At 43.4% G+C, this 16,691-nt stretch overlaps 1 protein-coding gene across 1 annotated transcript in view; it reads right to left on the reverse strand.

The window, feature by feature from the left end:
* Positions 1 to 16,691, reverse strand: part of STPG2 (sperm tail PG-rich repeat containing 2) — a 190,559-nt gene that overhangs the window by 163,680 nt on the left and 10,188 nt on the right. Inside the window, 2 exon segments of the mRNA XM_032224340.1 lie at positions 211 to 322; positions 3,755 to 3,870. Of these exon segments, the coding sequence (XP_032080231.1) occupies positions 211 to 322; positions 3,755 to 3,870 (228 nt within the window).

Below are 16,691 nucleotides of genomic sequence, written 5' to 3' on the forward strand. Positions count from 1 at the left end.
TAACAAGAATATATCATACTTTGCCAAGATTGTTTAAGTCTATGCAAATTCATCTTCTGAAAGCACGGCTTTGTAAAGCCCACCAATTATTTTTATTCCACAGCTCATGCTCTTTTTTTTTTAACGCATGCTGTTTCGAACTGGGACTTTCAAATCCCGTCATAAATAATTTTCTACATATTGCAAATGACTATGTTCAGTTAGCGTTACCTTTTTTCCTTCCTGTAATACTATTTCTTCATGATACCGTGGAATATAGAGAACACATTTTTTCTTGTCTTCCTTCTTGATGTTGACATTTTCACAATGCGTTGCGCTTTCCCTTTAGAAAATTTGAGGAGATTTATGAGTTGCCTTTTAAATGCCTAAGCTCCTAAAACATGCACAAAATGCTTTTACCCTTTTCCCCCCAAGAGGAACATTAAAAACAGCTGCTTTTGCAAGAACAAATGAAAAGCCAGTTTGCTCACTAATAGCCTCGCCTTCACTTATATAATGGAATAAGATCTATTTTTCATTTTCAAATTTTCTTCCCGCAGATAAATTACTACCATATTTTTCAGAGTGTAAGATGCACCCTTTTTCCTCAAAAAAGAGGCTGAAAATCTGGGTGCATCTTATACACTGAATACAGCATTTTTTGCCTCCCGAAGCCCCGCCCTTCACCAAAATGCATACCTTATGGGTATGCAAGGTATGCACCAAAATGCATACCTTGCATACCTTATGGAGGCTTTCAGAGAAATCCTGGGGGCTGGGGAGAGCAGAAATGAGCAAAAAATGGGTCTGGGGGGGGGGGCTCAGCTCCCAGCAGCACTCTATAAGCCTCCATAAGGCTATGCATGCAATTTTTTTGACGAAAAACAGGCCTGTTTTTGCAAAAACGGGCCATTTTTGCTCATTTTGCCCCCACCCCCACCCCACAGGAGCACTCTGCAAGCCCCCCCCCCCAAGGCTATTCATGCCTTTTTTTAAAAAGAAACCATTTTTGGGAGGTTTGCAGAGTGCAAAAACTTTGTTTTCCCCTTTTGGAAAGCTCTTTAACTGATTGATGAGAATTACATTGATCAAGTGCTGTCCCAGCAGAAACAAAGTCTTAGGTGCTGCAGATTGTCAGTGATTTCCTTCTCCAGCACATGGATAAATACACCTGGAAACATCTACCTACCTACCTACTCTCTCTCTCTCTCCCTACCTACCTACTGTATTTCTCTCTCTCTCTCTCTCTCTCTCTCTCTCTCTCTCTCTCTCTCTCCCTCCCTCCCTCCCTCCCTCCCTCCCTCCCTCTACCTACCTACCTACTTTTTTTAAAATTTGCCTCTTCAAAACCTTGGTCCATCTTATACTCCAAAAAATACAGTAATGAAACTGCACTCAAGGCTGAGGAGGCCTAGAAAGCTGTGTAGCTTTATGCAATACAATCATGTTTCTTGCAATAATTTAGCAATGGTTAGCTTATGTATTTATATCCTGCTTTTATTATTTTTACAAATAATTCAAGGCAGCAAACAAATTCAACATGCCTTCTTTCTATTTTTCCCACAACAACAATCCTGTGAGGTGAATTGTGTGAGAGAGAATAACCAGCCCTAGATCACCCAGTTGACTTTCATGGTGGGATTAGAACTCATAATCTCCTCGTTTCCAGCCTCAGCCACTGGATGAAACTGGCTCTTTATAAATATCATAGTATTTTTTTAACATTCTTCATAACATGTAAAAGCTTCTTTGTATTTTTAGTTGCTTTACTCTGAGGTCATATTACTTTCCAAAACCACAAATTTTCACAGGAAAAAATATTTTTTAAAAAGTATAACTAATTGTTCAAGGCAAGATTCCTATCTCTCAGGTTTCTTTTTTTATTTATAACAGTCTTTTAAAAATATTAATTTGAACCAGATGTTTAGATACTTAAAAAAGATGAAGCCCGTTCTAGTTGGTATCAAAATCAAATTAATAAAATAGCAATTAAATAAAGAAATAAAAAATTAATGCCTTATAAAGCTATGGGAATTTAAACTATAACCATTTGGTTTTACCATTACTAATCTGTTTGTGGTTTATATTCTTAATGCATCCCTATTTCAAAACCGTTTAGCATTCTTCTTATGGCATCCTGTAATTTAAGGAGCAAAAGAAGCAAACAAGAAGATAGGAGTTCAAATCAACTCTATCCTCATTTCCTTTCCCTTCTATTCTCCATAAAAATTATTTTACCCTGAGCCAAAATACGTTAAGACTATAAGAAAAACAGCTGAAAGATGACCATGATAGAGGAATCAGCATATTTCAACACAAGTATCTTGTCTTCATGTGTAGGTTGACGTTCAGAACTTAAATGAATCGAGAAAAATCACCTTTCGGTTTTCTTTAAATTCTGGCTAGAAGGGGTTTCATACACATATCGAAAAGCAGATTTAGTCTAGGGACTCACAAGGAGATAACTATCAGGGAGTAACACTGATCATTAAAAAACAGATGGGCTGACAAGTTAACATTATTTACAGGCAACATGAATAAGTAACAAATTTCCTGCCTTCTATCATTTCTCAGAACATGCTACTTTGCAGAGTACTAAATTGACAGTATATAGTAGCAGGTGATAATTACGAACTTTGGCTTCTTTGAAACAAACAATAGTTAATATTAAGATAATTGGAGATGAGAAAGGTGATGCAACCACTGAGAACCATTTAATTGTGTGGCATGAAATAAAGAGAGGGTGGGGAGAGGAAAGTTTGGAAGCTGCTTATCTTCAAGCTGATGAGGGGAATGGTTGAATGAGCTCCAAGACTACATCTAGCCACCGTAAGCTGTAGATATAAATGTGAGAGACCTGAAAAAGATTTTCCAACTCATACGTCTATCATGATTTAAAAGACTGAGAACAAGGGCTTAGAGGAGAGACTCCTAGGTGTATTTGACTTGGAGAAAATAGGCAGGGAGATAAGAAAGAACCTTTAAAAAACCTGAAAGTGTTAGAAATAGAAAAAGACCAAGATCTGCTCGCTCTCTCCCCCCCCCTGTCTGTCTCTTTCTCTCCCTCCCTCCTCCATTTCTCCTTCCTGTCTGTTTGTCTGCCTGTCTGTCTCTCTTCCTCCCCTCTCTCACACACACACACAGGGAGGAGCAAGACAAAATACAATGGAGATAAGCAAGGGTCATTCTGGTTGAACTTAGGAAAAAAAGTTATAATGTTAAGATTAGTTCAACAACAGAACCAATTACTGGGGAACTGATGATCTTCTTTCTTTTAAATTACTTCGATTTTAGGAGTCTGTGAACCAGTTGTGGGTTGCAAGCAGTACGCCCCGATACACGCGTACAGGAGCCAGCCCGGAGCACCAGATACCATTCGGTATGGTGCTCCGGAGAGCCCACCCGCCTTACCGGAGTTTAAAGGCTTTTGCGCTTCCACGCAGGTGCATGGCGCAGGCGCATACAGCCCCTGTGCGACGCTCTGCAGAGCAGCTGGAGCATCGCGGAGCGTCACGGAGGCGCTTGAATGCATGCACACACTGCGTGCATGTGCGCGCATCCATGAGAATGCTGCCGGCCCCATTCCAACCGTACCAACTTTTCACTTGTCATTATTCTGGTTTTAGAATACGGCCTCCAAACAACCCTCAAAAGGCAATTATGTCCTCCCTGTCTTCTCCCCCCCCCCCACACACACACACCCTGAATTACACATTTGTTGATTACAATATCACAAGGTGCAAATATGACCCAAAGCACCAGTTGAATTACATACGGCATGATATCATAGTCTGCAGGTCCAGGGCCCTCGTGTGGCTTAAATTCAGGACGCTTTTCTCTCAAACTGCCAAAATGCACTCCTTTATATTTCAAAGTTGGGTAGGTTTCATTCTAAAAGAAAATAAATAGTGTTTATTCTCATTTTTTTCCCCACAAGACATAAGGTTTGAGCTACATACTTCATAGTATAAGTTCAGTAACTGTAGGCAATATTAAAATTGATCAATATACTGTATAATTCAGACATAAATGAATAATCTGTGCCACTGCCAAAAACTGAAAATTTCCATTTTATGTACACGAACAAGTCCAAAAAATACACATTTATTAATTCATATCCTGCAACTACTATATTTTTCTTCTCGGTAAATTGAATTGATGCATATATAAAACCAGTCATTGTTACAAGCAGAGACATTTATAATAGATAAAGCAGAAAATATCTGTCAACGCTCTTTTTCCTTGGATCAGTGAATCAGTTGAATAAATCTGAACATAGACACGCAGACAACCTTCTGTGTACATGGCAATGCTACATATGAAGTAGTTTGTAACTATTTGCAAAACTAGAAAAAAGAACACAAAAATACAATCGTGTTGGAATGGAATTAGAGCACCATCCAGTGGTTTCTAAAAGGTATATTCACAAATCTAAGAAATTTCCAAATAAGCAGTAAATAGAGAGCCCTCCACATACAACAGTTCATTTAGTGACCCATCAGTTACAATGGTACTGGAAAAAGTGACTTATGACATTTTTCACACTTACGACCATTGCAGCAACCCCATGGTTACATGGTCAAAATTTAGATGCTTGGCAACTGACTCATATTTATGATAGTTTCAGTGTCGCAGGAGGTCATGTAATCAACTTTTGTGACCTTCTGGCAAGCAGTGTCAATGGGGAAGCCAGTTACTTACTTAAGAACATCTGTGCTTCACTTAACAATTGTGGCAAGAAAAGACCTAAAATAGGACAAAAATCACTTAACAAATGTCTCGCTTAACGACATAAATTTTGGTCTCAATTGTGGTCATAACTCATGGACTACCTGTATTACCAAGATGTATTAAAACTCTTACAGCCTGCCCACTCATATATAAAGAGTCACATATTACTCTACACTGAATGATATTATCATGACGCCCTTCTGTTTTGGCTTGCTTTATTGAAATCTGAACAGAAAACAAGATTTAGAATTAATTGTATGGGTCACCAAATAGGCAGTTCTAATGTTTGTTCTGACCTAGGCTTCTCCAAACGAAGCAGACTCCTTATCCCAACAAAAACCCCTTTTTATTAAGTTACTGTGAATTCCACTCATTCACATCCAAGTCTTTCAAGGTGAATTTACAGTCACAGACCTTATGTGGCTTGGAGAGCTGCCAGGTCAATATCTTCAAAATTTGACAAGGTGCCTTGGAGAGTCACAAACCAATTAAGCAAACTAATTGTCTCCTGCAAACTCCACTCCCCTTTTGCACCTCTTTTATTCCCTGTAGGCGGGGCTATTCACCATTCCCTGTGGCCTTACTCCCCAGTCAACCCTTGTTCCTTAGCTGTTCCCTTCGTCTGGCAACTCTGCACATGTGCACACTTGGGAACAGGCTCCACTTGTTCGTCTGCCTCACTGATGTCTGACTCCGAAGGCAGCCAATAACTGTCAGACGGCCCTGTCCCCATCTCTGCCTCTCACGCAGAACCCTCATCAGAGCCTTCGCCAGACTCGAGGACTGGCCCATGTTCCACCCCATCCTCCTCACTGTCCAAATCTGCTGCCAGCTCTGCTGGCCGCTGGCGGGACACAACACTGTGTGTTCAAAAATAAGTCCCACTGAGTTTAAAGGAACTTATTTCCAAATGAATGCAAAGCTTGAGATGTCTTATGTTCATGTAGCCATTTCAGCAAGGGCTGCTAACAAGGAAACTCGCTCAAAAGTGCTCGTACCACTACCAATGCAGACTAGATTTTCCAAATCCATTTTTGCCAACAGTAGCAAGAGACGTCAATCAACATGTGTTTTCTTATAAAAAAATATATACTGTCAGTGAAGAAGGCTACTTTAGGATATTTGTTCTCATTACAGCAACATGGAATCCCAGAATGAGATAGCGGCAAAACTAGAAGCAAGGGCAATAGAAAGGAAAGACACCTTCTTTGGAGCTTCCTCAAATTTTGTTCAGATTTCCTCTACGGCAATGCTTATTTTAAGGCTGTGAGGGAAGATTTTGTGCACGCAATGTGTTCACATATGTAGGTGAAGAGAGGACACTTCCTCTTTCGAAGAACTCAGTTGCAAAATGCTGATTGAAAAACAAATAAGTAGCAGCAGGGCAATTGCTGGCTGGAGAACAAGCAATTAATTTCAAACAGCTAATGATAATGGGCAAATAGCAAATTTATTCTGCCAAAATCATCTGATAAGAGTGATAATCAGGCTGGTGGAAATAGCAGGCAAAGCTCTCCATAGTTATGTGAGCAGTACTGTACTTTTTTTTGCAGCTCTATAGGCAATATGTGACACAACCTTAAACCCCATCCTCCCCTTTCTACTGAAGAAAAACACAACATGGTCTTTGTAACAAAAAAGAAGGCAAAGATCTATCTCCTTATCCTAGGTAAGACTGCTCCTCTTTAGATGATATTTTCCACATGTAAGAAGTTTTTTATTATGAATTTAGAAAAAGTAAAAGGAAAAGGTAAAGGTTCCCCCACACATGCATGCTAGTCGTTTCCGGCTCTAGAGGTAGTGCTCATCTTCGTTTCTAAGCTGAAGATCCAGCGCTGTCCAAAGATGTCACTGTGGTCATGTGGCCAGCATGACTCAACGTCGAAGGCGCACGGAGTAATGTTACCTTTCCACCAAAGGTGGTCCCTATTTTTCTACTTACATTTTTTATGTGGTTTCGAACTGCTAGGTTTGCAGAAGCTGGGAGAAGTAACGGGAGTTCACTCCTTTACGCAGTGCTAGGGATTTGCATCATTGAACTGCCGACCTTCTGATCAACAAGCTCAGCAGCTTAGCCACTAAGCCACCGCGTGTCCCTTTAGAAAAAGTACATCTCAATAATTCCCTCACTCAGTACAACTATATAACAATTACAAAAGTGTGCCTAAATGGGGAAAAAAATGAATAAAGTCACACTCAACTTGTGTACCTTTTATATTCATTTCTTCACATTATTATTCCCCCTAAAAAAATTACTGTACAAAGTTATGTGTACTTTTTGTACTTATGTTTTTAATGAATGAAAATTTAAGAAATAATGTGTGATATATCTTTATTAGCACTGGGGTCCTACAAATCTTTTATTTAGTATCTTTTTGCTGTAGCAGAAGACTAACAGCAATTCTCTGGCAGCAGCTAACTATATAGTATCAAAGATTTTTTTAAAACATGGATTATATATTATTTGCTTTTTGTACATTTGTTTGCTGTGAAATATTGCTTCAATTTTTGCTGAAAAAAGGGTTGATATTAAAGAGTTGATTCTGTAAGGTTTTTTTCTACAGTTATGAAAATATGTACAAAAGGTATTTTGTTTCATTACAAACATAAAAAAATCCAGTAACTAAATTTGGTATCTATGAAAGAACATTTCAGTCAATATCTCTTCGTGACATTTACAAAAAGCATATTTAGCAATTGAGTTCTGAAAGCAATTTTAAGAGGCACTCTGACTACGAGCTATTCTTTCTCAGACTCAATAAATTGAATATAATTTTTCCCTTCCTATACCCAGGTTAATCTTAGCATTAAAAACAATATAAAATTGACTCATACTTAACTCACTAACCTGTGCATTACTCACAGAAAATCCTAATTCTAATGGATTTTTTTTTTTAAAAAAAAACCTTTTAAAAACAGACTGCAGAATAAATGGATGCCCTCTTTACTCTAAATCATCATCCTCTTTTGCCAAGAAATCTTGACAATCCCAACTTCAAGGTCGCTGCCGTCTTGCTATGTCATTAGCAAATAAAATATGATTTAATTGAAGCAAACTCAGCAAGGAGGTGCATTATTTTAAGTGAACATTGCAATATAACTTGAAGAATTGCTAATCGACACTCCCGTTGACAATAAAAATGGATGAAGGTGCTTTAGAACTTTTTTCCACGACTTTCCAGTAATTAAATATGGAAATAGACTCCATGAAGAATTAAAAGTCCCAGAGTGCATTAATTCTGCCACTAATGGACTGTCTTTTCAGTGCTACAGCAGCAGCCCAGGTATTTCCCAGCATGTTCCCAACATTAGGTAATTTATCAGTGTCAGAATTCCTAGCATGAATATGTAAGATAGACTACACAGATTTCAGATTACATCCCATACTGCCTCAGGTGGAAATAGGTATTTATCATATTTAAAAATGCTTGGAAAGGAAGCTTTCAGAAACATGAAATGTTTTCTATTATTAAAAGCATCCAGCTACAAGCACTTCGAATCATTGTCATAGCTGCATAGACAGTTCTCCAAAACAAAAACAAAATATAAGGTGCATTGGGTAGAATATGTTAATAAAGAAAATTGAAGCAGGTCTCCTATTATCATTCTTTAACTATGTGGGCATTAAATTTATATAACTGCCAGTCTCACAAGAATGATTCTGGGTATCAGATAGTCTTCCAATATGGTTAAAAAAAAACAACCTTGCATTCTATGCTTTTCTCTTAATACTGGTTTGGAATACTCAGGATGGGTTGATAGAAAGTCATTGCCCCAAACTCATTTATTGCACCCTATGGTTGATAAGGATTTAACTATGGCTCTTCCTGGTCCAAGTAAAATTCATTGTGCTTCAGGCATATTAAACCCAGACACCCAAGTACAAATGAATGGCTGTCCTATTTATATTTTTAACCAGTTTGTTGACAAATCTGTCCTGAGATGGGGGGTGGGAGGAGGAGGAGGAGGAGGAGGAGGAGGAGGAGGAGGAGGAGGAGGAGGAGGAGGAATAATTCAGATACAATTACCTACTGTATATACTCGAGTATAAGCCTAGTTTTTCAGCCCACTTTTTGGGCTGAAAAAAGCCGCCTCGGCTTATACTCGAGTCAGTGAAAAATTTGCCCGAAATGGAGGAGAAAAAGGGGCGGGGCCATGCCGCTGGGTGACACTCGTGAATGGCCCAGTGCCCCTGTGAGTTTCCCCTCCCTCTGTGTCAGTTTGCCGCGCAGCGCGCACCGCACCATCCCCCCTCCTCACGTTCTAATGTAATGCAGGGCTGTCTTACGATTCCCCTTCCTCCCCCTCCTGCCGCTCTGCAACGATGTCCCACCTCCTCCTTGTTATGGCAAGCAGCCACATAGCGATGTCCCACCTCCTCTGGTACAGTGATCCAATGATAGGAATCACTGTGCCGTGTGTCATAGGAGGCGGGACATCGCTCCCGCGGCTGCACGGGACATCATCATCACAGCGGGACATCAGCATCATGAGGTGAGTGAAGTATTTCATTGAATACACTGCTAGTTTACTGTTTTTCTTTGAAATAAATATTCAAAAACATTATTGGTATCTATTTTTATTTTTAAAATTTACCGGTAGCTGCTGCATTTCCCACCCTAGGCTTATACTCGAGTCAATAACTTTTCCAGTTTTTTTGTGGTAAAATTAGGTGCCTCGGCTTATATTCGGGTCGGCCTATACTCGAGTATATACGGTATGTCTATTTTAGGTGTTATGCAATAATTTGGATGGCAAGAATTGGTTTTTGGTGTTTGACTTCATAATCAACAACAAAATCATAGATGCTTTAGCAGATTTTAGACTTTTGCCTTCCTTGAATTAATAACTAAAGTCTAGCAGATTTAAGGAGAGCTTACAGTACGTTCTGCTTTTTAAAAAAAACTAGCAACAATTCAACTGAAACAACTTACTCTGGAACAAATAACTAAGTGCATGTTCTATTTCTTCTCTTTCCTTATGAAACTCCACAATTTCTACTGAGGCTCTGTAGCCCATCATTTTTATAAAATGTACGATTTTCAAGACAAAGCAGTCCTGTCCTTATCATAGCAGCTTTTTCCACTCCATATTTCGCAACCACAATTCTTCCCATTTTGCAGTAAAACCAAGGAGTGGCAATAAACAAGATGAAGCCTGGGCATAAATGTTCCAATCAGGAAAAATACTCAATGATAACTATGAAATATCATAATAAATAAACAAACCATGTTTGTAAATAAAGCCAGGAACATAAATAATTCATAAATACAAAATAAAACATGGATGCATGAATAGAATCAACTGTAGTTCATTTAATTCTTAATAAGATATCCATAATCTTTTTAAAAGCTTCAAGATTTGGTTTTTCTTTTGCAATATCTAATGCAGGCAATTTTTCATAGCAAAATGCTTTAGTTCCAAATTCATGCAGCTCCACTGAATGACTCTGCTGCCCTCTAATGCACTGCCTGAAAATTTATAATTAAGAGGCGGATTTTTGTATGTAGGCAATAAATGTTATTAAAAGGAATAAGCCTTAGAGAGCTGCAACTCACTTCATCATATGCACAGAGGACTAGATTGGTGTGGCAGTTTGATTATGTAGTTGCAAGTTACAATTGTAATGCATTAAAACACCAGTCTGTCTGTTGAGACTTTCAAAGATTGCTCAAAACTTCTGAAGTTAAACAATTTGTTGCTCAATGGTACTATGATATTCTTTTCTAAAACAATTTGCCATGGAGCACTTGGGAAACTCAAATGTTCTGATATTACTTTAGAATTGGTTTCAATCCTGATGTCAAACTTGTGCACATTAATTCTTTTATGAAAAATTTGTCCCATCTGTCCTGTGCAGAATCCATTGCTGGCCAATGATGGTATTTATTACATTGGAGGAAGAGCAGAAGAATATTCTTCTAATCCTGTGTACTTGCTGGGGCCTGTAATGGTGCTGTTGTGAGGGCAAAGTAGACCTCTGAGTTTTATAGGATCTGGTTCTCATATTGGCATCATTGTCCTGCTGTAACGTGTGGCTTTTGAGAACCTGCTTCAGATTTGGTGATTGTGTGCAAATATGGGCCTTCCACCCAGTATCTGAGAAGTCATCTTGTTTGGGCTGCAGCTTAGTAAGAATGGGCTTGAATAGCTTAAGATCTAAGAATGCAAACGACCAGCTGCCTGCAAGGAGTGCAAATCCTTCCATTCCCCACCATCCAGTCAGAGCTGAAGAAGCTTCTTGGATGAGAAGTAAAACGTCTTCAAAGAAAAACCAGAAAATCCAGTTTCTTGAAAAAGCACCTTTGGGAGCTTCTGGATGAATGAGAATCTCCATAGACACTTAAGATTGAAGTTCTAGATTTAGATTTAGATTTTTAGATTTTATTTGTGATTTATAGGCCGCCCTTTTCCCTGAGGGGACTCAGGGCGGCTTACAATTCATGGGAGGGGGAGTGCAAGACAAAACATAAGACAATACGTGAATAAGAAAAAAATAAAGCAATAAAACACAACTTTCATTCAACATTCGGGTGGGGGCGAATTAGAATCTTATCCCCAGGCCTGATGGGATAGCCAGATCTTAAGGGCTGTGCGGAAGGTCTGGACGGTGGTGAGGGTGCGAATCTCCACGGGGAGATCGTTCCAAAGGGTCGGAGCTGCTACTGAGAAGGCTCTCCTCCGCGTAGTCGCCAGTCGGCACTGACTGGCGGATGGAACTCGGAGGAGGCCTAATCTGTGCGAGCTAATAGGTCGAAGGGAGGTAATCAGCAGGAGGCGGTCTCTCAAGTACTCAGATCCACTACCATGGAGGGCTTTATGGATGGTAAGTAGCACCTTGAAGCGCACCCGGAGATCAACAGGTAGCCAGTGCAGCTCGCGGAGGATAGGTGTTATGTGGGCGAACCACGGTGCGCCCATGATCACTCGCGCGGCCGCATTCTGGACTAGCTGAAGTCGCCGGATGCTCTTCAAGGGCAGCCCCATGTAGAGTACATTGCAGTATTCCAGCCTAGAGATCACAAGGGCTCGAGTGACTGTTGTGAGGGCCTCCCGGTTCAGGTAGGGTCGCAACTGGCGCACCAGGCGAACCTGGGCAAATGCCCCCCTGGTCACAGCCGATAAATGATGGTCAAAAGTCAGCTGTGGGTCCAGGAGGACTCCCAAGTTGCGAACCCTATCTGAGGGGTGTAAAATTTGACCCCCCAGCCTGAGCGATGGAACACTGGCCAAATTATTGGGAGGGAAACACAACAGCCACTCGGGCTTGTCCGGGTTGAGTACCAGTTTGTTAGCTCTCATCCAGTTCTTAACGGCCTCAAGACCCTGGTTCATCACGTCCACCGCTTCATTGAGTTGGCACGGGGCGGACAAGTACAACTGAGTGTCGTCCGCGTATTGGTGGTATTTTATCCCGTGCCTCCGAATGATCTCGCCCAGCGGTTTCATGTAGATGTTAAATAGTAGGGGGGATAAGACCGAACCCTGCGGCACCCCATATGTTAGGGGCCTCGGGGACGATCTCTGCCCCCCAACCAACACCGACTGTGACCTGTCCAAGAGGTAGGAGGAGAACCACTGCAAAACAGTGCCTCCCACCCCCACCTCCCGCAGTCGTCGCAGAAGGATACCATGGTCGATGGTATCGAAAGCCGCCGAGAGGTCAAGGAGAACCAGGATGGACGCATGGCCTCCATCCCTGGCTCTCCAGAGATCATCGGTCAATGCGACCAAAGCGGTTTCTGTGCTGTAACCAAGTCTGAAGCCGGACTGGAAGGGGTCAAGATAGCTAGCTTCCTCCAAGGACCGTTGAAGCTGGAAGGCCACCACCTTCTCAACAACCTTCCCAACAAAGGGGAGGTTGGAGACTGGACGGTAATTGTTGAAAACGGCTGGATCCAAGGATGGTTTCTTCAGGAGGGGTCTCACCACCGCCGCTTTAAGTGCGGCGGGGAAGTGCCCCTCCCGAAGGGAGGCGGTAACGACCGCCTGGATCCAGCCTCGTGTCACCTCACTGCTGTTGGCAACCAGCCAGGAGGGACACGGGTCCAGTATACAGGTGGAGGCACTCACAGCTCGTATGGCCTTGTCCACATCCCCAGAGGCAACATCCTGGAACTCAACCCAGAGATGGTCTGCCAAGTTATCCCCTTGTGTCTCGGCTGGATCTGCAGAGGTGGAGTCCAAGTCCGACCGAAACCGAGCAACTTTGTCCGCTAAGAACTGGACATAATCCTCAGCCTTACCCTGCAAGGGGTCCCCCGTATCCCTCCTATTTAGGAGGGAGCGGGTTATCCTAAACAGGGCGGCTGGGCGGGACTCAGCGGACGCAACCAGGGTGGCAATATATGTTCTTTTTGCTGTCCTCAATGCCCTGATATATTCCTTGGTGCATGTTGTCAAAAGTGCTCGGTTCGATTTGGACTTATCGGACCTCCACAGGTGCTCTAGGCGTCTCCTCCGGCGCTTCTTCTCCCGGAGCTCCTCGGTGAACCAAGGAGGCCTCCGGGATCCACCGACCCGGAGGGGCCGTAGTGGCGCAATCCGGTCAAGGGACTCCGATGCCGCCAAGTGCCAGGCAGCAACCAGAGTCTCCGCCGAACTGTGGGCGAGAGTGTCAGGAATAGCCCCAAGCTCCGTCTGGAACCTTAAAGGGTCCATAAGTCGCCTGGGGCGGAACCACCTGGTCGGTTCCTCCTCCCTACAGTGGGAGTTTGGCCTCCAGAAGTCAGTGGTCTGACCACGACAGGGGTATGATCTCATTACCCCTCAGACCAAGATCACAAGTCCACTGCTCCGAGAGGAATACGAGGTCGAGCATGTGACCCGCTGAATGGGTTGGGCCCCGAATTACCTGGGTCAAGCCCATGGCTGTCATGGAAGCCATGAACTCCTGCGCTCCGTCAGAGTGTTCACCGAGCGAAGGCAAATTGAAGTCCCCCAGAACCATAAGCCTGGGGAACTCAATTGCTAGCTCGGCTACTGACTCGAGGAGCGAGGGGAGGGCTGCTGCAACGCTGTTGGGAGGCAGGTACGTTAGCAGCAGACCCACTTGACCCTTGAGGTCCAACTTCACCAGCAGGGACTCACACCCGACAAGCTCCGGAACAGGGATCCTACGAGGTGCTAAAGACTCCCGGATAACGATAGCCACACCGCCACCCCTTCCCTGGGCTCTCGGTTGATGAAGCACCTGAAATCCGTCTGGGCACATCTCTACGAGGGGGACTCCTCCCTCCGTGCCCAGCCAGGTTTCAGTAATACATGCCAGATCTGCCCTCTCGTCTAAAATTAAGTCCCGGACGAGGGGAGCCTTGTGAACAACAGACCTGGCATTTAGCGACAACAGCCTGAGACCAGGGTCCTGATTACTCGCGCCATCTGGCCTCGGAGTGGGACTCATAGGGCCGGAAGGAGGGATCTCTGTGACGTAGCGAACCCTCCTTCCCCGGTAATGGCCAGCCCTAAAGTCCCCACCATATCTGCCCCTCCCTGTTACAACCGTAATGCTCCGACCCGCTCCCGTGGCCGTGGTCCCCTCAACCACCCCCACAGTTCCCACATTCCCCGACAGGCCCTCCGAATCAAGCACACTCATTTATTCACTCAAGCAGTCCCCACGTGATAGTTAAAAACACATAAGAATACAACAATCATAGAATGATAAAAGTGGGATCATTCACTCAATCACATGCAGTCCCATACACTCATCATACCATTTAAAAATTGCGCAACCGTGCGAAGTTCGTAGGCGGGTGTACAAAAAAGTAAATGTACAAAAAAGTCCAATCCGGTGGAATAGATGACGGTTGCGAAAGTAGGGAGCAGATTGAATAATGTCCCTGGAATGCCAGGGACAGATAGCAGTCCAAGGGGCGTAGTGGAGAGCAATGACGATGGCAATATTGGCAGTCCACGGGCCGTAGGAGATAATAATGATGGTAACAGTCAGGGCTAAGAAAAACAGGATCACAGGCCCTAAATATATGGGTGAGGGAAGTCAGACAGTCAAAGTCCAGAGTGGCAGGAAACCAATGTTGGTAGAAAAGGTAGCGTTGGTAGAAAAGGCAGCGTTGGAGAAAAAGGCAGCGTTGGTGAAGGAAACAGTGCTGGTGCAGGGGGCTATGTTGCTGAGAAGAGCAATGGTGATACCGGTGGCAGCGTTGGTAAAGGAGACAGCATTGGTGAAAGGAGCAGCGCTGTTGAGGGCAGTAGCATCGCTGAAAAAGCTGAGCTAAATATGGAGGGGGGGGGGCATCCGGAAAAGGCTCCAGCCACGGCACACAGTCAGCCGCCCGCTTCGCCTAGTCCGAGTAGAACCCCCGTTTGAATTTCCCCGTTCCAAAAGATAGCAATAGCCAGTTAACACGGTCACAGTCACTATAAGCTCCCCAGGCTCACCGAGCTGTTCACCAAGCTTCAGTACTTGTAAAGAAGGGGTTAAAAAACCCCACCGCTGCTGAAGCCGCCGCAAAACGCCCTCAATCTCCTCCTCTTCCACCGCCACCATAGAGCCACTGCTCCCGCCGCCGCAAAACGCCCTCAATCGCCTCCTCTTCCACCGCCACCATAGAGCCACTGCTCCCGCCGCCGAGAACGCCCAGCCACGTCGGAGAATCCGAGGCCCCAGATCGACAGAAGGCATCGGCCTCCCTCAACTTCTGGCCCGCACACGTCCCCCGAATCTCTGTCATCCCGGGGGACCCCAGCAAAGGCGGTAAGAAGCTGGTTCCAAGGGCTCCCAGCGCTTTTTTCGTCAGATCGTCTACGACGAAGGAGCCCTGGCCGCCATTCCGATTCTTCTAGTAGGCAACATGAAGTTCTGTTGGTGGTCAGTCTTTTAAAAGGTCCTCCTTTTAAAGGAGGACCTTTTGGGACTGATTTGACAATAGGCAACAGAAACAGAATAACAAAACACTACTACTTTTCACCCACAGCTCATAGAATTACAAGCAGTATTATATTGACAGCATATTTATTTTAGTTAAGCACAAAGGTTGCATTATTGTTCTCTATTGTTAAAGATGTAGCTTGTGAAAGATTATTTTGCAGTTGCCTCAGGACTTCCACAAAGCGCTGAAGGTGCAATATGTGTGCTTTTAGAGTAAAATCTTTTATTGAATAAAAAACGTAGATTTAAGATCGGAGAAAATATCAAAGCATATACATTTAGTAAGTAAATATATATTCTATATTATCTAGATTCTAATGTAAAAAGATTTAAATATTAAAAGCGATTATATACAATGAAATATCTACAAACTTTTTTAAAAATTGTTTCATTAAACATAGAAATAAGTAGCTCTATGAAAATAATTCAGTGAGCAAAGAGACCCTTCTGGATCCATTTCTCGAATCCATGAAACAGTTGCAGTTGCTTGAATATTTGTCATGGATGCTTCAAAGCTTCTGACAAGACTTCAAGGCCTTTGACAAGTCTTCTGAGCATTTATTTATGTACAGAGGGTATTTCTACAGAGATAGCTAGCAAAATGGTTCGGAATTTAAGTGAATCCTTCCTAAAAAGGAAGAGTAGACAAGAATGCACGCACGCACGGACCAGTGGTGGGTTCCAGATCCCAGTGCAACCAGTACGGTGCAACAAGGCCCAGTGTCCACATGAACGTACGGAGCATGCGCACACACATGCACATGTGTTCTTACCTCCTGCGACACCTCCACGATGCTCCAGCTGTTCAGCAGAGTGTTGTGCAGGCACCGTACGCTCCGTGTGCAGAAGCACCGAAAAGCTCAACTAGAAGTTGGGATGGCAGGTGGGCGGGTGGGCCCTCTGAAGCACCATACGAGAATGGTAACTGGTGCTCCCGGCAGGCACCGGTACACCCGTACTGGGGCATACCACCTGCAATCCACCACTGGCACTCACACACACACACACACACACACACACACACACACACACACAGTGAGAGATACAGAGACAGAGAGAGAGAGAGATACAGAGACAGAGAGACAGAGAG

This window comes from Thamnophis elegans, chromosome 9 (genome assembly GCF_009769535.1).
Source record: "Thamnophis elegans isolate rThaEle1 chromosome 9, rThaEle1.pri, whole genome shotgun sequence".
Taxonomy (NCBI): Eukaryota; Metazoa; Chordata; class Lepidosauria; order Squamata; family Colubridae; genus Thamnophis; species Thamnophis elegans.